A 21,736-nucleotide genomic window follows, 5' to 3' on the forward strand; every position below is an offset into this window, starting at 1 on the left:
TTACATAAGGGGTCTGAATATTATCAATACTTCTTGGTAGGAAATGCACTTTCATCGCACCATGCACACACCCATATCCTTGACTATTCAACGCTGTATGCACACCATCCTCGCGCCCTTCTTCCCAAAACAAACCACACCCTTACTGTCCTTCAGCACTCTCCCACAGTACACATGTCCCTCACAGTCTTCCCTCTTGCACCTCCACCTGCTGATATCTCCGCCTTTCTCAAGCACATAGCACCCTTCTTCGCACGTGTGTCCCTCGTAGACATGGTTACAGCGCAGATCTGCCGGGAACCACGCGCTAATAAGCTTGACTGTCTTCGACGTCATGTCTGAGAGATGTCGCACCTCGAAGCAGTCATAGTTGGGGTTCGCGGGATCGTAGTCGGAAGGACGGATGACGTATTTTGTGCCAACGTTAGGTTTAGAGGACCCTGGACGCGTGAAAATGGCAGGTAGCCAGCGAGGTGGAGGGCGGGGCGGGCAGAAGACTGTCAGTGTGTATTTGGTTGTGTGAGGCTCAGTGTCGCCCATCATGTCAAAATAAGGGCCCATCATCTTTCAAATTCGGCATGGGTATGATCCACGTTCGATGTCAGGCGTGCACTTGTGGTGTGCTTTATGGCTGCGTTGTTAAACTTGAAGAGGTAGTTGTGCGGTGTGCGAGAGGTATTATAGATATAGGCAGCCGCGTGCCTCGCTCACCGCACCTGCACCGTGAAAGTAAGAGTGTCGCAATGAGCGATGGACAAAGACATCGATTGACACTTCGATGTGTCCGCGCAAGACAAACAACCGTTGATCTGGAACAAGCAACTTAAAACGCACGAGACTGGGTACTGCACGACGTCCACATACTCTGCACTAAAGTCTATGCAGTATCTTCCAAAAGCGAAATGTTATACAAGAAGTCTGCAAGTGCGATGCTGATATACTGGCTGATTAAACAAAGAAGGCTGCTGCAGCGCCCATTCCCGCCAAGACTGGAGCCAGCGAGCGCATCGAGACAGCTGCACCAGTAGCCTGCGCAACTCCAGAACTCGCAGCACTGGAAGCTGCAGAGGCTGCAGAAGCGCTGGATGATCGTGTGCTGCTTCCAGTAGGTGTAGGCTCACTCGCAGTATGGGTAGCGGCAGCTGAGGCGCTGAGCTTCTCTGTTCCGGCTGTGATGACAAGTTTGAAGTTGTTCAAGAAGTACTGTTCGTCGCCGCTCATGGTAGTGGTACTTGCAGCAGATTCGAGACCGCTGACAATTTCTGCTGCTGCGCCGTCGATTTTGGTGGCAGCCGTGCAGGTTGGGACCGCGCTGCCGTCCGCTCGCGAGCAGGCAAGGCTCACAGTGACTGTAACGGAGCCCTCCTCGTCGATTGCAGTTGCCTCGTAAGCCACATAGGTCGTGCCTCCTACTGTCACAAGATCAGGGCCTGATCCGTAGTATTCTGTTTCAATAGCCTCGCCATCAAAGGCCATTGAAATGGTAGTGCGATCCTTCTGCAGGGAGACAACAGATCCGACGAAACTCTGATTGGCATTTGCTGCTCCAGGCATCCAAATGGAGGTTGTTAACTGAGCCGCAGCAACCGATGCAAGTAAAGTGGATTTGAGAAGAAGAGACATGGCTACGCGCTTGAGGTGGGTGTAAATTGCAAAAACAGCAGGGCAGGTGAAGTTCGACGGAGAAATAGGTGACCTTGAGAGCGATACAGTGCAAATTTGGCTGGCAAAAGGGGCGTTGGTGACTTACATATATGATATTAAGGCGGGAGGCGCACGGCTAGACAGCGCATCTTGCAGACAAGCTGACCCGCACAGGCGGTTAATGGCTTGCAGATGCCGGAAAATTGGCGAATTTATCGCAAAAGTAGCGTAGTCACGCCTTGAAATGGACTTGGGCACTTGGCAGAGGATTCACGGGCTGCGTCGTGTTTTCAAACCATGTTTTTCGAGCCAGGAACAGGTGCTCGATTGGGTGCAATCGCCTGCCAATAAAATGAGCTCTGGACGCCTGATGTGGAAATGCGGCTGGGCATAAAAAGCGACTCTAAGGCTGTCGAAGAGAAAATGAATGGTAGGTACAGCGTTCAAATGCAATTGCGCTGCGGTGTTTGATAAAGTTGTGAGGATGCAGCGATGATCGCGCGCAGCACAAAGGCTCTTCGTATCGACTGGTGCTTGGCTACCGTATGTTACGGGAATGTTGAAGTCTTCTTCAATGGGCAGTCAGACCTGAGAGATGAGTGGCAAGCGCTCCTGATGACTTTCGAAGATGGACAGGCCTTCGACAGTCTCGCGCCATGCAGCTGAGAGGGCGCAACGGGCAACTGCACTAATGACATAAGCGGCAGGCGTGCTTTAGCCTCCCGAGATCCTACTCTTGCCTCCTTCGTCAACACACATGCATGAATGTGATCTTCTGATCAGGTAAATCAGTGGAGATGATATGGAAGAATTGATAGGTATTCTGGATCTGGTGGGTATATACGCGTGCGAAACAAATTCTCGACGACTCCTGCATCATATCTGTTGATGCATCTCCTCTCATCCTTCTCCCCAGGTCTATTGCGAGTGGAGATCTCCATACGGGCCCCAGATTTTGTTCTCCTCACACTCTTCTCTGTCGCCCCTTGATGCAGCTTGCATGCAGGATCATGGTGTCATGGCTGACAGAATTGGCCGCTGGTTGGTGTGCGCATTATTCAAGCGTCGTCCTTTTCAGGCTCGCGGTACAAGTGAGCGCCGCGGCGCATACCACTTGCGAAGTTGTAGTCATCATCGTCGTTGTTGCGAGCACGGAGTAGCTCCCTCGACCAGCCCTGGAAAGGCTTCTTGAGCGCAGCCGTGAAGCCGTGGGATAGGTGGGCAGCTCGGCGAGTCTGCATGGTGAAAGAAGAGCTGCGTGAGGAGGAAGGCGATGGTGTCGACATTGTTGATGTGCGAGGTGGTAGGCTGAGTAATGTGATAGCTGAGCGATTGGTAAAGCGCGTAGACAGTGAACGTTTGCGAAAATGCTTGGAATGCTTGTATCCTGCAGCCACATCTTATTGCTCGAGAACCTCAAAGCTATATACTCCTCCAGTAGAAAAGTCGGTCATACCGCCTTCCCAACAATATCCCCACCGAGCCATCGCCGAGCAGCTTCACACAAATTCCATCCATACAAACACCCCGCCAAGACGAAAACACACAAGAGCTGCAAAAAGCACGGGACCTTTTTGCAAATTTGAAGGCCCGTCGCCCCGAGTTGTGCATTAGAGCTGCTCGCTTGCTGATTGGTGCGTGGCAAAAGGGTTTCACTCGGAAATCGGGGTTACTCTGCGCGTGGGCGCTCGGGAATCCTCGGGGCAGACGGTGCCTGGGACAACAGATGCGCAAAGCAGGCTTTAAAATCCGCCGACACACAAACCTCCCACTCCACATGTTCGTCTCGGAACAGCTCCAGAGCATCGTAAATGGCGTCGTCAAGCTCCTGACGATCCACCTGGCCATCCTCCTTGACGGCGAGGACGGTCCTGCACATTGGGCAGGGGTACTCGGGCTTGAAGAATTGCTCTTGTTGGCTTCTGTGCCAGCTGCGGAGGCACTTTGTGTGGAAGAAGTGGCCGCAGATTGTCTTGACGACTGCTTCGATGTTGTCTTCGGCGCAGATGGGGCAGCACTCGTCGATTTCGCGGAAGTGCCATGGCTCCTGAATTTCGAGCCATTCTGAGTAGATAGAGGGGCAAATTGTTTCTAGGGCCATCTTGATGATGGTTGTAGTGTATATGAAGATGTGTTTGTACAATGGTCGAGGTGTGTTTTAGACGGACTTGATTTCAGAGAGAATTATGATACTTGGTGTGGGAAGCAGAGAGCATAACGAAGGGAGGTGAGGTGAGTATGTCAGCTGCTAAAACTCTTCAGACACTGAACTATGGAATTAATGTCTGAATTGTTGCAGAGATTTCAAGATAAACATCGTGAATATGGATGGGTTTCAATGATACTCTTCTTGTGACCCTGTATCCAACCAAAGTATCACAATCAATGGCATCCGTCGAACACAAAGGCGCGACCCGATTCAGACTCCAACATCTGCGGATGGTGTGTCTCTCCCGTCCCTTCAATGAGACCCCTTCCTAAGCGTGGATTTTGACGATGGAGAATTCTTGCAGAAAAGAAAGTAACCATTCCTCTGAATGCTACGAAATGCAGACTATCGATACACATACTCTCCATCCTCTCGCCTCTTTGGACCCGCTCGTCACTACTATCAAATCTCCATTTTCTCTTGGCGCTCACCAAGGCGATACATCGTATGCACACCACCAATCTACCGCCACAGTCCGCTGACCGTCTCAACGCCCCTCTCCACCACCGCCTTGACCCTCGCCCTGAGCGCATTGTTCGCACACTCAACATCCAAATCCTCCAACCACACCCTCGCCACAAAGCGGTCGAACTTGATTTCGATACCAGGGACTGGGATGCCCAGAGCATGAAGGCGCTGGAGCGTGGCTTTGTCTTCGGCGCTGATCTCGCTTGCGCCACCCTTGTCCATAGTTTCTCCGTCTGTTCTGGGGGCCTCGGTACCGTTAGTGGCTTTTGACGGGTTGAGTGCGGACGAGCGCGGGAACGGGATAGGGGTGACGGCGTCTTCGCCAAATTGTGCTTCGAGGAAGAGGAGAAGGCGTGCGAGTCGAGTTGATGGGTCGGAGGTAGCGTGGGGGTGATGTTTGGGTTCCTTTGGTTTCTCGGGGTGGGCGTGTGAGTGGGAGTGCTGGCGAGATGATTCTGTAGGGAGAGTATTAGCTAGAGATCTGGTAGGGCTTGTATGTGCTTGGGACAACTTACGGCGAACAGCTGCAGGCGAGCTTTCTACAGTGAAGAGCACTGCAAGCACGGCATCGGCGATGCCGTCGTTGATCACATTGCCTTCCCATGATACTTCGACATGGCCGCCGGACTTGACAAGTACGTTTACGCATTCCATGACTGTGAACTGGTTGCTCATGCGACTGATGTCTTCGTCTGCGTCTTCCTTTATACCATTACCGTTGGTCTCTTTGCCCTTGACTGCATCATCGGCAATCTCTGCTTCTTTGGTTGCGCCGAATGTGCCTTCGAGCGCCCAGCGGATTAAATCTGTACCTGCGGCGGACAACGTCAAGTGCTGACGGCACACGATCGTGGTTGTCGTGAGGCCAGCATACTCTTTGAGATCCTCAGGCGCCATGAGCGAGATTTTGAAGTCGTTTTGGATCAAGACACCGCTAATTAGAGCAAGATTCTTGTTATCGTCGCTGGCTTGATCGGGTTCGCGGTCCTCGCCAGGTGATTTGAGTGAGCGAGGTAAAGGTGGTTGGATAGCAGCAAGCGAGCCAACGACTTTGGCGATTTTGTCAGTCTTGAAGGGAATCCGGAGCTCTTCGCAGTTGGCTGGTGAGTAGATCTTGGTAGGTACTGCTTTATGCGCGTTGAAGCCAAGAAGTTTGGACTTCAGACGTGTCATGTTACCCTTCTCACCGTGGACCAGGATCTGGATGCACATCAGCTTGAGTGCTTTGTCTCATGGGAATCATGCTTAGACTTACCACTACGGGTGCAGCAACTTCCTGTACGAACTCCATATTCTCTTTTCCATCGACGTGGGCCGCGAAGCTGTACTCCTGCACTGTGCAACGCCTCGGAATCATGATCTGCTCGTTCTCCCGCTGGCCGACACGGCGGTTGTTATTCGCAGCGCGTGTCATGATAGCGGGGATTTGCTCAGGCTCATGGACGATCTGCTTCGCCATGGTACCTTCGACCGAGTAACCAGTGATAATGACACCGTTTCTTGGATCTGGTGCCCATCGCTCAAGCAATTCGCGAGACGTACCGGACTGCATCATACCTGGCGAAGCCAACATGACGCAGCCACTCATGTCGTCAAATCGCTCAAGGTTCTTCAGTGAACGCACGAACCGGAGATCCCAGGCTCCACGTCGACCAACATCTCCTTCAGCTTCAGCCTCAGCAAATCGCTGCTTGGTGAGGCGCTTGATGTTGTCGTTCATGGCGCCCACGTAGGTCTGGTAGACTTGCATACATCGTCGCGCTAGACTGGAGTTATAGTAGATGGGCACCTTCTGGTACTGCGGGTGTTTGCCCCAGTATTCGTCCAGGATGAGCAACAGCTCTTGAGCTCGTCCAAGGGCAAACACGGGAAGCAACGCTCTGCCTCCGCGGTTCAAGATGTCGGTGATGGCTTTCATCAGCTGTGTCTCGCGCTCGACGCGCGGTGTGTGTGTGGAGATACCGAAAGTTGACTCGGTAATGAGGACATCGATCTTGACTTCCTTGGGTACTGAAGCTGACACCAAATGTCGGTCGTCTTCTCGCGAGTAATCACCTGTGAACAGGATCTTTAAGCCGGCGATTTCGATGAGGAACATAGCTGCGCCCAGAACGTGGCCTGCAGGATATGGTGTGATTCGTATCCCAGAGACGGTGTGCGTTGTGTAGAAGTCGATGGACTCGATCATCGGAAAGGTGTTGAGGTGGTCCTGTTCGGTATACATCTGGATCTTGGTCTCTGACGAGCTTGACATGTTGCCAACACGTACGGAGTCTTGGATGAGCCATTTGTAGATGGCCTTGGTAGGATGTGTCATGAAGACTCGGCCTTTGAAATTGGTCTTTGCCAGGACGTACGGTAACGAAGCTGCATGATCAACGTGGAAACTAGTATGGCGTCAGCAAAGATTTTGTGATATAAGAACGTGCTGTCGGTGTAAAATAAGGAGAAGCGCTGCTATGTACATGGGGGGCCAGGGTGAGGAGGCACGTCACCGGAGTCGGACTGGATGGTGCAAATGATATTCCATTGTTTCTGATATACAAGACGTTGGTTCCAAATTTGTCCTCCATGCATGTGCGACTGCAGTGATACGCCTGGCCCACCCATGTTGATGCTAGATCTAAGGGCAAATGTGTATACATACTGTGAGATTAGAAGCACATCTACTGTGCTGAGATCAAAATCATCGTAGAAGGGCATGGCGGAGAGACCTTCGTACGCAGGATGCATACCGGCATCAAGCTGCTCCAGTCAGCATCTGGCAAGTCTCCTCTGGACTTAGTTGTACGTACCATGACGGTCTTGCCCTTGTACTGGAGGATGTGACAGGAACGGCCGACCTCGTTGCCGCCGCCCAAGCACAAGAACATCAGCTCATCAGCTGGGTCTATGGGCTCCATATCCTCCGGCTCCACCGCCGCATGCTTCCTCTTGGACGCCATATCTACTTATCCGCTTGAACGCGTCTGGACCAAAGTTGCGGTATGTGCCCAGGAGTCGGACTGCCTTGGAGAATCGTGTTCGCGCGGAGTTGGCTAGGTACTGCCACAGATGAAAGGGGCACGAGATGCTGTCGAAAAAGGGCGCGTTGGCCAGCAAAATCGTAGGTTCAGTCTAGGGCCATTAGTCAGATGGCAGGTGTCGCAAGAGCAATCGCAGACGCTTGTTATCGAGGGTGGCGGTGATGCGCGGGCGAAATGCAGCGAATAAAGAGGCGATTGTGGTGAGAGAGCGGTCGCGGTGCTCTTTGTCGCGCGTCGTGCCAAGTCATCAAATCGTCTGTGCGCAGGCGTCACTCGTCTGCGGGCGTGCCGTTGCGTTCGCGACTACAGCACCGAGACATTATTGCAGACGCGCCTGGCCTGCCGCTCCTTCCCCGCGCACCGCCCGCCACATCGCTCCTTTCACCGCGACCTGCCTCTTCCGTTGATGACACGCCGCTAAACAGCTTCCGCCGCGCACTCCCTCCGGGGAAGAGCTGCCTGCCTGCTCACCATGGCGCAGAACTACAACCAGTACCCGCAGCAGTTCGGGCAGCACCCGCCGCCTGTGCAGACGCAGAACCTGAACCAACAGCCGCAGCGACCATTCTCGCCGCCCTCGTACAACCAGTCGCCGAGTGCCATGTCGCCGACCATGGGCAGTGGCATTCCCTCCGCAAAGCGCCCGCGTCTGTCGCCGAACCCAACATCGCCCGCGCCATACCAGTCGCCCTTCGCAGCACCATCGTATCCCATGTCGCCCTACGCTTCGTCTCCTCAGAACACCGGCTATCTGTCCCTACCGCAATCGCCCGCCAGCACGCAGCCCCCGCCGTTCCACCAGCCCCAGCCCTATCAGCATCCAAACCATATGTCACAGCAGCAGCAACCACAGCAGCCGCCTCCGAGCTCTATGCCGCCGCCAAAAGTGCCCTACAGCAAGGCTACTGATAACGCTGAGCTGGAAAAGGCGAACGCGCGTGATCTGGACGTAAATAACATTAGCGACGTTCTGACAGGCTCTGGTATCGATCTTCGTGCTGAGGAGGACAACTTGCTTCATAGCTATGGAAACCGCAGCGGCTATGGCACACCGTTCAACTCGCAGGCTACAGCGTCCACCCTCTCTCCCCATAGCAGCTTCAATAACTGGAGTCAGCAAGGCGGTCACGGCGCCTTCCAGGGCTCAGGGCCGTTGAGCCAATCCATGACGCAGGAGCAGCACGAAGCAGAGTTCATGCGGAAGCACGAACAAGCCGCGAGGATTCTGAATGAGTCAGCTCAGCAGTGTCTTACAGACCCCTTCTGTGATGCCAATGTGCTCCGTCACCGGATGGCTAGGCGCGCATACGAGAACGGGATACAGGTTAACGTCGATGGCCTGTTCGACAAGATTCCCGACAAGACCCCTCGCGATGTGACCAGGACGACGCAGGCCGGTGCGAACGGTGAGCAAATTGTAGGTCTCGAAGCTGCTAGCCTCCTGAACCAGAACGCTCCGCTTGTCGAGATATTGTCATTGCTCTCTTTGGCTGCCGAGGAGCGCATCCGCACAATTGTCGAAGACTCCTTCGCCCTGAGCCAGGGCCGACAGAACACATCACACGGGATCATTCCACCTCAGATGCTTGACATTGCGGTGAAGGAACCAGATGCCGAACAGAAGATGGCTGTGCCTACGAATGTTCTCAGGACGCCGTGGGAAGCACCCGAAAGTGCTACTCGCTCTCCGACGACTGCGAGCAAAGGTGAGTTTGCACGGGCCAGAACCATTGCAGGCGTGTTTATTGACTCATATAGGACTACCAAACGCTGCACGACTACCTACACCGCCAAGCGAAGCTCCTCCTGCACCACAGCCTACCTTGCAGAATGTCAATCACATTGCCAACGCCTTGAAGAGGCGTGTTCGTGAAGATGAGCAGTACGAAAAGGAGCGCCTCCGCAAACGTCAGCAACGCCAGCAGGGCAAATCTGCCGCGACCATTGACGCCGCCGAGATAGCGCCTCTACCAATCCCAGAGAAGATTACCAAGAAGCAGCGAGACGCGATGAATAAAGCTGGCCAGACCGAAGATGTTTTGCACCGAAAAGCCAACGAGACAGCTGCACTCGCACTCGGAGGTGGAAGGAAGAAGAAGTATTCGTGGATGACAGGAGGCGGAGGCGGAGGTGGAGGCGGCGGTGGTGCAAGTGCATCTGGTGCATCAATACCTGCTCGACAGACCACTGCTACAGGCGGTAGTGGCGCGGCTACACCTGCCGCCGCACAGACCGAGATAGGACTGAGGGCCAAGAAACGGAACTACGGTGCCAACATCGAGAACACGGAGATTGGCGAAAAGATCCAAATGCGAGATCTTGTACACATCCTGGAGAACGACGGAAGGGAGAAGAAGACTCTAACACTGATTCTCGCGCGCCTCAAGAACACGGAGAAGGATGAGCCTAGACTCGCGGCCGACATGCACCAGAGGATGTCTGGAGCTGCAGCCGGGGTGCGATAGGAGCACGGGAGCAACTTGAACACTCTGGAGGCCAACATACTGAGGCAAAGTGATAGGAGCCTCTAACTTCGATGAAGAAGCGACGATCGAAGCCACGCAAGCGCCCGCTCGCTAACCTCGCGTCAGACCTGCCTCGCACCGGTCTGATTCTTACCTTACCAGAAACTGCTATCCACGAGAATGCTATCCGCAAGGCTTGCAGGCAACGAGTGTGTCACGAATCTGTGAGCAGGAGAGCACTTTTCCGCTCAGAGTGGAATTCAACAGACACTTGCGTAATTTCCAGGGGAAGAATTTATGCTTACTATTTCCACGCTCTTGCCTGGGAGGGTGGCTAATTTCATTCGATTCAAAAACTTACATCAGCGACGGCGTTTGCTTGAAAGGAGGCGGGAGGTCTTCACGGAGTTCTTGCGTCCCAAGGGCTGGGATGAGCTGCAATACTCTGACGATATTTGTAACAACAGCACGTGGTGCTCACTGAATCAACCGGCTTCACTGCTACATTTATATCTCACAAGCTCGTGATTGCCCATGTAGTATCGATGTTCTCTACCTCGAGGCTCACAATCGACCCCGAGGAAGCAACGGACCCTGATGGTCATGAGTTTACGGTCCCCATCTCGACCATGGTTCTGGTTCGCAAATATTACGAAGCCCACGATTATATGTCGACTTGTTCCTCGCATCTCGCTCAGTCACGTTCTGCACCGCAAACAAAGACCCCAAATTCAGCAGCAGCACACGCAGACACATCCTCCTGTGTCTAGCCAAAACCGACCGACAAACAGAAAAGACACACGCCCCAGCACAGGTCCGACCTCATACAAAGCCTCATACCACCGGAACCCGCCACACTACGACACGAAACGAAACAGGGTGCACACAGCTACACTCGCGTCCTCACCTCCATGGCGGCTACGTGGACCTTCTGCAGGCCCGACGGCTTCGCGTATGCTGAGCTCGATGGTGGACAGCGGTAACAAGGATTTGGCAGAGCGGTTTCTCGGCTGCCGCGCTGGTGTGGCTCGGTCTGATCGGCCTGCGCAGGTACCGGCTTCTTGCAAGATGGAGGCGGGTGGCTCGCCGGGGAGGGTGCAGTAGATTGAGGTGAAGGAAATGCGGAGTGTGCCGCGGGAGGGGGAGGGGTCTGTGGATGCGGACTCGGAGGGGTTTGAGGATGTGAATTTGGAGAGGGTTGAGGCGTGTAAGTCTAGGAATGGGGATGGGGATGGGGATAAGATGCAGGAGGGGCTGATGAGGAGTGTGAGGTTGGCCTTGGACGGGATAGTTGTTGGGAGGAGGTTGTGTCCGAGGGTGAGTGGTGTCCTGGGGGTTGTTAAAAAGCTCGTTACTCTGCGAGGCTCGAATGCCTCCTGGTGAGCAATTACTACGACCTTGAGATCGCTGCAATGTTACACTCTGCCGTGTCGTCGCACATTCATTGCTGCAGTGACCATGGTTGTGTTCGTCTCCAGGATGAGCAGGTCCCAGGGCAAGACCCGTGTAGAACCACGAAGTCGACCAGCGCTAACGTCCCACCGTAGCGTCTCATTGGGTCCTGATTTAGAAACATTCAGCCTTATGATCGCAGCAACGCACACGTCATTCGACCATGCTGCCAGGCCAGAGACAAAGAAGTCGGCGGAAGTTGAAACATCACAGCAAGAGAAATTGCATGCCACGTGCTGCGAGCTATGTGCTGACAGCCGCGCAGCTCGCTTGACGGGTTGTTTGGCGAAGGATGGCGAGGGTGGTCATGGCGAGGACGGCGAGGGATCCCTTCGTATCTAGTGGAGCGGATGAGGTGAGCATCAGCGCCCAATGAGGCGCAGATTGGCGGCGCTTTGCGGTGCAGAGTCGCAGCTTTGTCCTGGGATCTTGGAGAAATAGGTATGCGTGCATGCAGATGCTATCTAGCCCTGCTAGCAGTTATACATGATGCTAGCAGGACAGAGAGCGCCTGCGGGACAGCGGGATACGGGACGTTTGACAGCAGCACCCCGGCTCGGCAAGATGGTTGATCAATGACCATTCAGGCCTGGGGCTGCAGCAGTGGCAGGGCCCGTCGACCGTAAACCGGTGAGAGAATGACCCGCGCTACCCCTCCAGCCCTCTCTACAGCTCCAGGGACACACACGCGCCTGCTCAGGTACCATCTCCGGCTCGAGCGTGCCCAGCAGCCCAGTAGCCCAGTAGCCCAGCAGCCCAGCAGCCCCAGCAGCCGTATTCTCGTCACGTCCCGGGTCTGCGCTGGAGCCAGCTAGGCAAGCCGATCGACTTCCTGGAGGACTGCGCCCCGAGTAGCGAGTAGTGAGTGTTAGCTGTTGCTCTCAGCCTTGTCTGTTTAGAGGTGCCCAGCGCTGCGGCTGTCAGCTCTCTGCCAATTTACCTGTCGTCCCCCCACCCATTCTCAGCTTCTCTCGCCCCTCTCTGACTGATGAACTCCATGAATGCCCGTTTCAAGAACCTGGTTGGTTCGAAACGCAAGAGTTCTTCCCAGCAGCCCACCCAGAGCACGCCCGGCGGCACCACCCCCACAGGCTCGAACCGACCGACGTCGCTGTCGCCGCAGGCCAGCAACTCGAGCAGCTCGTCGCTCCCCATGAACCCACAGAACAACCTGGGGCGCCCGCCCTCGTACACCTTTGCGCCGCAGCAGGGCGGCCTCGCACCGCAGCAGCAGCACGGCCGCCCGACCAGCCCCCTCCCGCCCATCAACACGGGCGCGCCTGGCTACCCAACACACCCTCAGCAGCCCGTAGGCTACCCTCCACAGGGCGGTCCGCCAGGATATCCGCCGCAGCCGCAGCCTGGGCAGTACGGCGCGGGCTATGGCGCTCCTCCGCCGCCTGCTGCCCACGGCCCGGGCCCGGTGCAGCAGTACCGCCCGCCAGGCATGGCAGAGGTCGCCGGTGAGGGACGCTCCAAGGCCCAGCTCATCGTGGGCATTGACTTTGTAAGCGGAGCGCAGTGCACAGGCGTTGCGTGGGGCTGACTGGACACAGGGCACGACCTTCTCAGGTGTCGCATTCGCTTTCGCAACCAACACCGAGGCCAAAGAGGACATCATCACTGAGTGGCCCGGCGCTGGCAACCAGACCAAGCAGAAGGTGGGTGCGTCCGAAGCGCTGCCTGTCACGCAAGCTAACCGCACCATAGATCCCCACTGTGCTCTACTACGACCAGTACCAGAAGGTCGTAGGCTGGGGCCCGGACATCGCCGATGCACTCGCACCCACAGGTTACCCCAAGCCTGGCGTGCAGAAAGTCGAGTGGTTCAAGCTGCAGCTCATGCTGTCCGGCAACACATACATCGACCCCATCAACCTGCCTCCTCTACCCCCGGGCAAGTCTGAGATTGATGTGGCCGCCGACTACCTCTTCCACCTGCGACAGGCGATGCGGAACCAGCTGCAGAAGACACTGGGCGAGGTCTTCAACCGTGAGGAGCGCAACATTCGTTACTACCTGACGGTCCCTGCTATCTGGAACGATGCTGGAAAGGCCGCAACGCGTGCTGCCGCTATTCAGGCTGGTTTCCTGCGCGACGAGAACGACAACAGGCTGACACTCATCACCGAGCCCGAAGCCGCCGCCATGTTCTGTTCGAAGACGGGTCTGCTCAACCTCAAGATGCACGATGCGGTGTTGATCGTCGATTGCGGTGGTGGCACCGTCGATTTGATCGCGTACGAGGTCGAAGAGGAGCAGCCGTTCTCTGTGGCCGAGTGCACAGCTGGATCTGGTGACTCCTGCGGTTCTACAGCGCTCAACCGCAACTTCAGCAACATCCTGCGGGCGAAGATTCGAAAGATGAAATTGCCTGACGGTTCAAAGACAGCAGGCAAGGTCTACGCCAAGTGCATCATGGACTTTGAGAACAGAATAAAGGCCGATTTCCGGAACAACGGCCAGAAGTGGGCGGTCGATGTCGGCATCGAGGCTGAGTTCCCCGAGGCCGGTATCGAAGAAGGTTACATGACATTCACCAACGAGGAGATCCTGCAGTGCTTCGAGCCTGTCGTCAACCGCATCCTGGAGCTCGTGAGGAATCAGATCATCGCCATTCAGGCACAAAATAGGGCATTACAGAACGTGCTAGTCGTTGGTGGTTTCGGCGCTTCCGAGTACCTCTTCCAGCAGATCAAGCTCCACGTACCACCTCAGTTCCAGTCCAAGGTCGTCCGTCCCATGGATTCCGTCGCCGCCATCGTCAAGGGTGCCGTCACCGCTGGTATTACAGAACGAATCGTCACACACCGCGTCGCTCGTCGTCATTACCTCATGGCTACACTGCAGCCTTTCAAAGAGGGCCACCACCCTGAGCAATACCGTGTGCCGTCTCTCGATGGCAAAGACCGATGCAAGTACACACGACAGATCTTTGTGCAGAAGGGTCAACGAGTCAAGATCGGCGAGCCTGTGAAGGTTTCATTCTTCAGACAAGTAGCACCCGGAGCAACCCTCATGTACGAAGATATATTGTACGCCTGCGACGACGACGTCTGCCCAGAGTACACAAAGGACCCTCGTAAGCCTCCAACTCCCTCTGTCTCAGGTCCGTCACTAACGCTTGCCAGGCATAAAGGAAGTTGTCACCCTCACCTCAGACCTCTCGCGGAAGAACCTCGAAAAGGACTTCGAGCGCATGGACACCCCACAAGGCACCTTCTACCGCGTCTACTTCGACATCTACCTCACGCTCGACGGCTCCGAGTTCAACGCCGAGCTTGTCTGCCAGGGCGAGGTCATGGGTCGCTGCACTTCGCGGTTCAGATAGTCACAGCACCGAGGCTGCGAAAAGTTCATTTCGACAAATATAATGCATGGATATACGGATAGGTGATTGTGGTGGCGAGTAGCTGGAGGCAGGTTTTGGCGAGCTGGAGGGAGGGTTTGGCGGTGCTGAGCGGGGGGGTTTGGTGACGAAGGGTTGGTTCTCTCTTTTGGCATTTTTTGTTCATCTTGCGGCTCAGCTAAGCATACCCCAAACGTTCAGTAACAATCAAAGCTTCATCCTTGCAGCCTATGGCGCCTAATTGAGACATGTGTAGGTTGAGAGTCCATGGCGCTTTCCTCGACGAGAAAGCCAAGACAAACAACGTGAATGTGAGCTCCTTCCCAACTCACCGCAGTCTCTCAAATTCCATCCATTACCCTCGGAGACGCTTCACAATGACCCTGTAACGATGTTGCCCCAGAAACTCGCACGATACGACACATAGCCGGCTTACTACTGGTAAGACGAGTAGGATGGCGAGTCAGTGTAGGCTTTACGTATCAGAAATCAGAACAAGATCTCTATTAATCTAGGAAATCATAAGCCGCGATCTCTTAACAACTACTTCATAGGTGCAACCAGCTACCCCCGTACAGACACACTGCATACCCCTCAAGCTCTCTACAGCAGTACGGGAGGCGGTGGTGGAAAGGAGTCAAAATCTGAGCAGATGTTTTCAACAAATATCTCACTCTGAACGGACGGTCGCTGTGGTCTAATACACAGTCATCTCTGCTCATTTCTGTGCGAGTGTGCTACTTTACTGAGTCCATCACTACCATCCGCCGGTTGCTGCATATGTATGCCCTTGATCGCTTGTTGATGCGCATTGTCATTATGATGCATTACCTGTGGTAGAGCCTGTAAACTTTGGCTTCTTTCATGATGTGCTGCAGATCTTAATCACAACAGTGGGCCCATCTCTGTATTTGTTTCTTCTTCAGACTACAGCTACGGCGCAAACCCAACGAAAAATCATGGCTCCTACAGCAGGCAGACCCGCAACAGCACAGCTTCCGGCCATGGAAATCTTACCCACGTGTCAAATCATTTTAATATCGACAGAACGCAATGTGCTGGGTATTACAAGTGTAATTTGGGCAGGAGCGGTTCGCTCCTCCTGTCGTAGAAGTAGGGACCGCCTGACAGTGTTGAGTATCGACGGGCAATGGCTGAGTGGGTAGACTGATGGGTGCAAGTAACTTTGTAGAATGTAAGGGCTGAGAGTGCATGTGCGCTTGAAGATATAGAGAGACTGTAAAGGGAACGTCACGTGCTGGAACTGTCCTTGTAGTTTTGTTCACACTAGTAGAATTTATCACTAGCTATGTATCTAAGACTGGTGTAATCGAAGAGCGGAGAATACCGTTGAAACGGCACAGGGGGTACATTGAAATAGTATGTTTCGGCAAGATGTGTGAGCAGGTGTTTGGATGTGGTGACGATAGTGCATCCCAATATATCTTGCATTATCTTGGAAATTGTGACTACAACTTGATGCTTGTACAGCTCTATTTTAGCTTTGAAACGAGGTGGGACTAGCGTGTGCGGCTCCGCGTAACACCGTTTAGGCTGGGTTGCACAGAGCGGTCCACAACAGATTTGATGTCCACTGTGTAGGTTTTAAATTTGGCCAGCATTTGATCAGCTTCGATTCATTCGCCATGACGAAAAGAAGAAGCAAAGCAGTAGGTCTCATGCACAGTCCAAACTTGGAAGTCGAGTCTCAAAACAGGTTGATGATCGCCGCCAGCCATAAGCGAGCTGCACAGCAGGCGTCACCACTGGACCTCAACTACGGATGGAGCCCGGCTGCAGCACCCCAGCCATCCATGCATCACGCACTACCACGCTGCCGTGCAGCGTGTAGGTCCACTATGAAGGCGCACTGCGCTGCCGCCGCGCTTTCTTCGCCATCACCGAGAGCAGCTGCTCTCCTCATTCCCCGAGCAGCTGCAGTGAGGACGGATCCGGCGTGCGCGGTGTGATAAGAAGCGTAGCTGCATGGACAACACAACAGGACTGTGATACGATTCCAGATCGAGGCTATCGCATCGGTGCTTATTGACTGACTTGGATATCGCGGTATAGCAGGTTTAGCAGAGTATTGCTGCAGTCACTCGCTCAAGATGGAGGTAAACACACTCACAGCCTGCTCAGCTGCGAGCTTCATACTCACGCACTGCTACAGAACACAGCTCAGAATGCATATTCCGAGCCGCTATGCTCAAGACCAGAGCTATTCTGGCGTCCTCAAACGCCGCAACAAACAACATCGCCTACTTCAGCATGCTCAGAAGCTACCGTCAGGCCGCACCAAATCGAGCCACCAGCATATACGAGTGCGCCATACCTCGATAGTCCACTATCGCAACACTGCGAAAGCTCGCCAACAAATGCAAGCCCAATATCACCTACAGGATACCAGCAATCGCTTACCTTCCAAATCTACTCACCCGCCGCCGACCTCGCACCCTTGAGTCGTTCTTCTTACTCAGATGATGGGGATGGGGAGGAAGACAGGAATGTTCCGCTGGCGCAGTTCCTACTCTACCCCTGCGATGCGCCGCCGGCGTACTCGACTGTCGTACGGCAATCATACCGCGAGACGTTTCTACAACATATACCGCGACACCCTGTGATTGTGGATCTGGATGAGGAGGCTGCGCTTGAGATGATGCGCGCAGATGATGTGAGTTTCACGATTGAACGGGTGGTGGCCATGGCTGCAGTGATAGCGTTGCTGCTGCTCACTGGAATATGGGTGGGGCTTGTGTTCATTAGGAGGTGAAGAGGCCAAGTGGACGGTGTGCAAACGCGGTTCCTGGAAGGAGAAGGGCGAAGTCTACTGAACGAGGAAGGGCTTGCATAATCCAATGGGCATTGTGTGATGGATACTGGATAGGTTTGGAGAAGAACTTCACGTTGGATACAGGGAAGGATCGGGCTGGATGGGTTGGATGTGCGATTACAATGATACCTCAACAGCGACAAATCTACAGCAACAAATTTAAGCGATTAGCTGCAGGCCAGAGATGCTTGAAATATTGAGATTCAATGGTTATCTAAGAGCACTTGACGACTTGACAAACGTTCTGGAGGCTGCAATTGTTCTGCTGGTGTGACCGACCTTCTGCGACTTGGAGCCTCCATCAATCAAGACTGTATACTTGCATCATGAATCCCTCGTACCGGGTTCAAGCGTTACGCTAAGACCCCGCACTTGTTCCGCCTCCGTCTGCATTCCTCGTTCCAGCCTCACCACAACTCAACCTAGCTCCAGCCATCACCGCAAATGAACCGCTAAAAAACCCTGCCTACCAAAATCTGCACTTTGACACGAAGAATCAAGTTTGCAATTCCAGATTCGGTGGCTTCGGGAGCGCTCCGGTACATCCGCGGAGAAGAATTACACTGACAAACAAGCTCCAACAAGACCGGTTCCATCGCCCAGCGGCCGCTACCAGCGACCATTCACGAACCGCTCTCGTGCCACCTGAACAGCGTCCGGAACCACCCACACAACCAATGCGACCAATGTAAGACATGGAAGCTATGACGACACATCTCGCAACGGTCATGGACGTGACGAAGGGCCTCTTCAAGACATTGATATTAATTTTGTCGGTAGCAGTGCCTTTTCACACCCCTACATAGATCCATTGTATCCTCGTTGCATTGTTCACTTATTCAATTGGCATCGTTGCAACTTGCCAGCACGTTGAAGCAAGATGCCACACCACATCCCCTGGCGCGTCCAGGTCACCGACCACCCCGGCTCAACCGCCGAAGACATCAAAAATGAGCCGGACTGGAAGAACATCCACGGACACAGTCATCGTGTGGGCTTCAGGAACAACCAAGGTGATCGCCTGCCGGGTATCACGCACCGCGACGACGAGCGCATCGAAGACGCAGAGAAGATGGGCGATGAAGCCAAGGCTGAGTACGAGAAGCTCAAGCAGCGGGTAAAGACGGGCGATTTGGTCAATTTCAGGGACTTGATTGAGGGAGAAAAGGATTTGCATCTCAGACATCCGGAAAATAGGTCTCTGGGATGGAGATACGTGGTCGAGTTCAAGTAGGACTGGATCAATAATGAGGAGGAGTGGCCTGCGAACATCAAGAGGAAGCAGCAGGAGGAGGAAAAGAAGAGGAAGGAGCAGGTAGAGACAGGTAAAGGCGGTGATGACAAGGAAGAGGATAGGAGCAATGCGAAAGACTCAAAAGATGGTAATGATCAAGATCAGGGAAGTCAGGACGAAGAGAAGTGGAAGCACGAGACTGGCCAGAATGGCAAGCACCACGATGCCTACGCAAGCAAGGGCGCATCAGACTCCGGCTATTCAAGTGATGAGTCGGAAAAGCACAAAACAAAGTATGAGAAACTGAGGGAATGGTACACACCTCAAGAGATTGCACTATTGCGGGCGTTGCAACATGAGAATGACTACATCACGAAGCTGGAGCAGAATGATGGCAAGCGCCTAAGTCCGCAACACAACAACTGTAGCACTATTTCCATCGACGAAGCAGATCAATTCTCACCTGACAACTGGCTCCCGCGCTCACCAGATCTTATCCGCTTGACTGGCAAACATCCTCTGAACGCTGAAGCGCATCTTACCCATCTCTTCGAGGCTGGCCTCATCACACCAAATGAGCTGCATTACGTCCGCAATCAAGGCGCTGTCCCTCGGTTTTTGTGGGAGTTTCATAAATTGGATATCGAGAACGGCAAACTCATACTCTCTATGGATGATCTGAAAAACAAACTCGACACACTTAGCATTCCCGTCGCATTAGCTTGCGATGGCAATCGTCGCAAAGAGCTAAACCTGGTCAAGAAGTCGAAGGGCTTTAGCTGGGGCGCGGGAGCTGTGAGCTGTGCGTACTGGAAAGGCCAGCTGTTGCGAGACGTCCTTCTCGAAGCAGGGATTGAGCACAAGATGGCAGAAGGCAAGCGCTACTGGGTCAACTTCGAAGGCGCCGACGAACCGAGCGAGGGCAGGTATGCTACCTGCATACCTTTCGACTACGCCATGGATTCAACAAATGACGTGATACTGGCATTGGAGATGAATGACAAACCTTTGCCGCCAGATCATGGGTATCCCGTGCGGCTGATGATTCCAGGATACGTGGGTGGTCGTTGTGTCAAATGGCTAAAGCGCATCTGGGTCTCAGAGAAGGAAAATGACTCGTATTACCACATCTGGGATAACCGAGTTCTGCCTTCGTTTGTCACCGAGAAGGATGGCGAGTTCGCGGAGACTCTTTTCAGGCATCCCGACACAGCATGCAACGAACAGAATCTCAACTCCGTGATCGCTAAGCCAGCTCAAGGTGAGAAAATTCCACTCGCAGCAGCAAAGAAAGGCGAGACATATCGCATCGAAGGGTACGCATACGATGGCGGAGGCCATGAAGTGCAACGAGTGGAAGTCTCACTCGACGACGGAGAGACATGGCTCTACTGCATTCGAAAGTTCCCCGATGCACCGATCCGTCACGGCAAGAAGTTCTGGACGTGGCTGCACTGGCACGTGGATGTCGACTTTACGCATCTTTTGCGAGCAAAGAGCATTACTGCCCGCTGTTTCAATGTTTTTAAAAACACAGAGCCTCAGCATGGCAGTTGGAATGTCATGGGCATGATGAATAATGGATGGTATGTCGTCAAGCCTTCCATCATTTAGGACGATGATGCCGAGACGCCATCCATTCTCTACAGGCACCCAATTGAGCCAGGAACTGGTGACGACGGTTGGATGAAGCCCATCACCGAGAACCAGGTTGCAACGGCGAAGCAAGAGGCTGGCGCACCGTCGAAGCAGTTCACGAGAGAGGAGATCGAGAAGCACAACAAAGACAGTGATTGCTGGATCGTCGTCGATAACAAGGTGTACGACGCGACAAGCGTGCTAGACTGGCACCCCGGTGGCAAGACAGCGGTCATGAGTCACGCTGGAAAGGTGCACGCCGAGACGAGCAGTGAGTTTGAGAGCATCCACGATGGCTATGCATACCAGAAGCTCAAAGGTGAGTTATCACGCGACCGAATTGCACATCTCATACTGACCACGCCAGAATGCATTCTCGGCACAGTGACCGACAAAGCTGCGGCGTTCATCAAGCAGAGCGTTGAAACTGCAGCCAAGGAAAAGGCTGAATCATCACACGGCTCAGACAAACTCACATTGCAGAAACACAGATGGGTACCAATCAAATTGCTTGAGCGTAAATCAATTTCCGACGATACACGAGCCTACACCTTCCAGCTTCCTGACGGCAAACCGGACCTTGGCCTTGGCACATGCCAGCATGTGCAGCTGGGTTTCCATATGAAAGACCGCATGCTGATCCGCTCATACACACCCACAAAGCCATTGCTTCCGGATGGCAAGTCCAGCAACAACAAGGATCGGAACTTCTGCGATGGTAATGGCACCTTTGAGCTCACGGTGAAGACCTACTTCCCCACCGACGAGCAGCCCGGTGGCGCCATGTCCAACATTCTGGACTGCATGCCCATTGGCGAGGAGATCGAGATCCGCGGGCCGACAGGTGAGATCGAGTACAACGGCAACGGCTCCTTCACGATATCAGACAAGGAGTACACATTCAACCGCATCAACCTCATTCTCGGCGGCAGCGGAATCACTTCCGGTTACGCACTGCTCGCGCGCGCCATGCTGTCTTCCAACGACAAGGCAGAGATCCGCATCGTCGATGCCAACGAGAGTGAGAAAGATATCCTGCTCAGGGAGGCACTCGACGAATTCGAAAAGAACAGCAATGGTAGGTTGAAGATGACGCACGTGTTGAGTCATCCATCAGATGGATGGAAGGGTACGAAGGGCCACATTAACGCGGACATTATCAAGCAAGCGCTGTTCGAGCCAGGTGAGAAGGTGGGAGTCTTCTTGTGCGGGCCGCCTGCCATGATCCAGAAGGCGGCCCTGCCTGCCCTGAAGGAGTGGGGCTTCAAGGAAGATGAAAACGTGTTTGGGTTCTAGAGGGAAGGTGCGAATAGGACCGTGGAGGCATTTAATATACAAAACCTCGATCGCCCGCATGTGTCACCACCACCGCCGGTGTCACCAATTCTCCACGGTCGATTATCGCTAGCAGCATGTCA

General features: G+C 54.0%; 9 protein-coding genes across 9 annotated transcripts; 5 read left to right on the forward strand and 4 right to left on the reverse strand.

Moving 5' to 3' along the window:
• Window positions 1–47: 47 nt before the first annotated feature.
• M421DRAFT_181638 (uncharacterized protein) lies at window positions 48–840 on the reverse strand. The gene has a single exon (XM_033587894.1). It carries the CDS (start codon window positions 562–564, stop codon window positions 88–90), a length of 477 nt encoding a protein of 158 aa, XP_033447347.1. The 5' UTR covers window positions 565–840; the 3' UTR covers window positions 48–87.
• A 108-nt stretch (window positions 841–948) lies between these two features.
• On the reverse strand, window positions 949–1,623 carry M421DRAFT_6299 (uncharacterized protein; the record flags this gene model as incomplete). The annotated part of the gene is made up of 1 exon (XM_033596026.1): window positions 949–1,623. The coding sequence occupies one exon, from the start codon at window positions 1,621–1,623 to the stop codon at window positions 949–951; it is 675 nt and encodes a 224-aa protein (XP_033447348.1).
• Window positions 1,624–2,702: 1,079 nt separating this feature from the next.
• Window positions 2,703–3,745, reverse strand: M421DRAFT_6300 (uncharacterized protein; the record flags this gene model as incomplete). Its single annotated transcript, XM_033596028.1, has 2 exons — window positions 2,703–2,879; window positions 3,410–3,745. 2 exons carry the CDS (start codon window positions 3,743–3,745, stop codon window positions 2,703–2,705), a joined length of 513 nt encoding a protein of 170 aa, XP_033447349.1.
• Window positions 3,746–4,148: 403 nt separating this feature from the next.
• M421DRAFT_421964 (uncharacterized protein) lies at window positions 4,149–7,548 on the reverse strand. The gene is made up of 5 exons (XM_033593015.1): window positions 7,117–7,548; window positions 6,969–7,066; window positions 5,577–6,708; window positions 4,837–5,521; window positions 4,149–4,776 (listed from the first exon to the last, which is right to left on the reverse strand). The coding sequence occupies exons 1-5, from the start codon at window positions 7,264–7,266 to the stop codon at window positions 4,316–4,318; spliced, it is 2,526 nt and encodes an 841-aa protein (XP_033447350.1). The 5' UTR covers window positions 7,267–7,548; the 3' UTR covers window positions 4,149–4,315.
• A 104-nt stretch (window positions 7,549–7,652) lies between these two features.
• On the forward strand, window positions 7,653–9,277 carry M421DRAFT_181752 (uncharacterized protein). Its single transcript, XM_033587896.1, has one exon. The coding sequence runs from the start codon at window positions 7,820–7,822 to the stop codon at window positions 9,218–9,220; it is 1,401 nt and encodes a 466-aa protein (XP_033447351.1). The 5' UTR covers window positions 7,653–7,819; the 3' UTR covers window positions 9,221–9,277.
• Window positions 9,278–10,409: 1,132 nt separating this feature from the next.
• On the forward strand, window positions 10,410–10,916 carry M421DRAFT_93367 (uncharacterized protein; the record flags this gene model as incomplete). The annotated part of the gene is made up of 1 exon (XM_033598110.1): window positions 10,410–10,916. One exon carries the CDS (start codon window positions 10,410–10,412, stop codon window positions 10,914–10,916), a length of 507 nt encoding a protein of 168 aa, XP_033447352.1.
• A 1,250-nt stretch (window positions 10,917–12,166) lies between these two features.
• On the forward strand, window positions 12,167–14,608 carry M421DRAFT_181713 (Hsp70 family protein). The gene is made up of 4 exons (XM_033587895.1): window positions 12,167–12,771; window positions 12,821–12,925; window positions 12,975–14,346; window positions 14,396–14,608. Exons 1-4 carry the CDS (start codon window positions 12,253–12,255, stop codon window positions 14,593–14,595), a joined length of 2,196 nt encoding a protein of 731 aa, XP_033447353.1. The 5' UTR covers window positions 12,167–12,252; the 3' UTR covers window positions 14,596–14,608.
• Window positions 14,609–16,377: 1,769 nt separating this feature from the next.
• On the forward strand, window positions 16,378–17,630 carry M421DRAFT_421968 (uncharacterized protein). The gene is made up of 2 exons (XM_033593016.1): window positions 16,378–16,730; window positions 16,787–17,630. Exons 1-2 carry the CDS (start codon window positions 16,725–16,727, stop codon window positions 17,384–17,386), a joined length of 606 nt encoding a protein of 201 aa, XP_033447354.1. The 5' UTR covers window positions 16,378–16,724; the 3' UTR covers window positions 17,387–17,630.
• Window positions 17,631–18,326: 696 nt separating this feature from the next.
• M421DRAFT_6304 (uncharacterized protein) lies at window positions 18,327–21,614 on the forward strand (the record flags this gene model as incomplete). The annotated part of the gene is made up of 4 exons (XM_033596034.1): window positions 18,327–18,563; window positions 18,681–20,266; window positions 20,330–20,637; window positions 20,686–21,614. The coding sequence occupies 4 exons, from the start codon at window positions 18,327–18,329 to the stop codon at window positions 21,612–21,614; spliced, it is 3,060 nt and encodes a 1,019-aa protein (XP_033447355.1).
• Window positions 21,615–21,736: the final 122 nt, after the last annotated feature.

This window comes from Didymella exigua (assembly GCF_010094145.1).
Source record: "Didymella exigua CBS 183.55 unplaced genomic scaffold M421scaffold_18, whole genome shotgun sequence".
Taxonomy (NCBI): domain Eukaryota; kingdom Fungi; phylum Ascomycota; class Dothideomycetes; order Pleosporales; family Didymellaceae; genus Didymella; species Didymella exigua.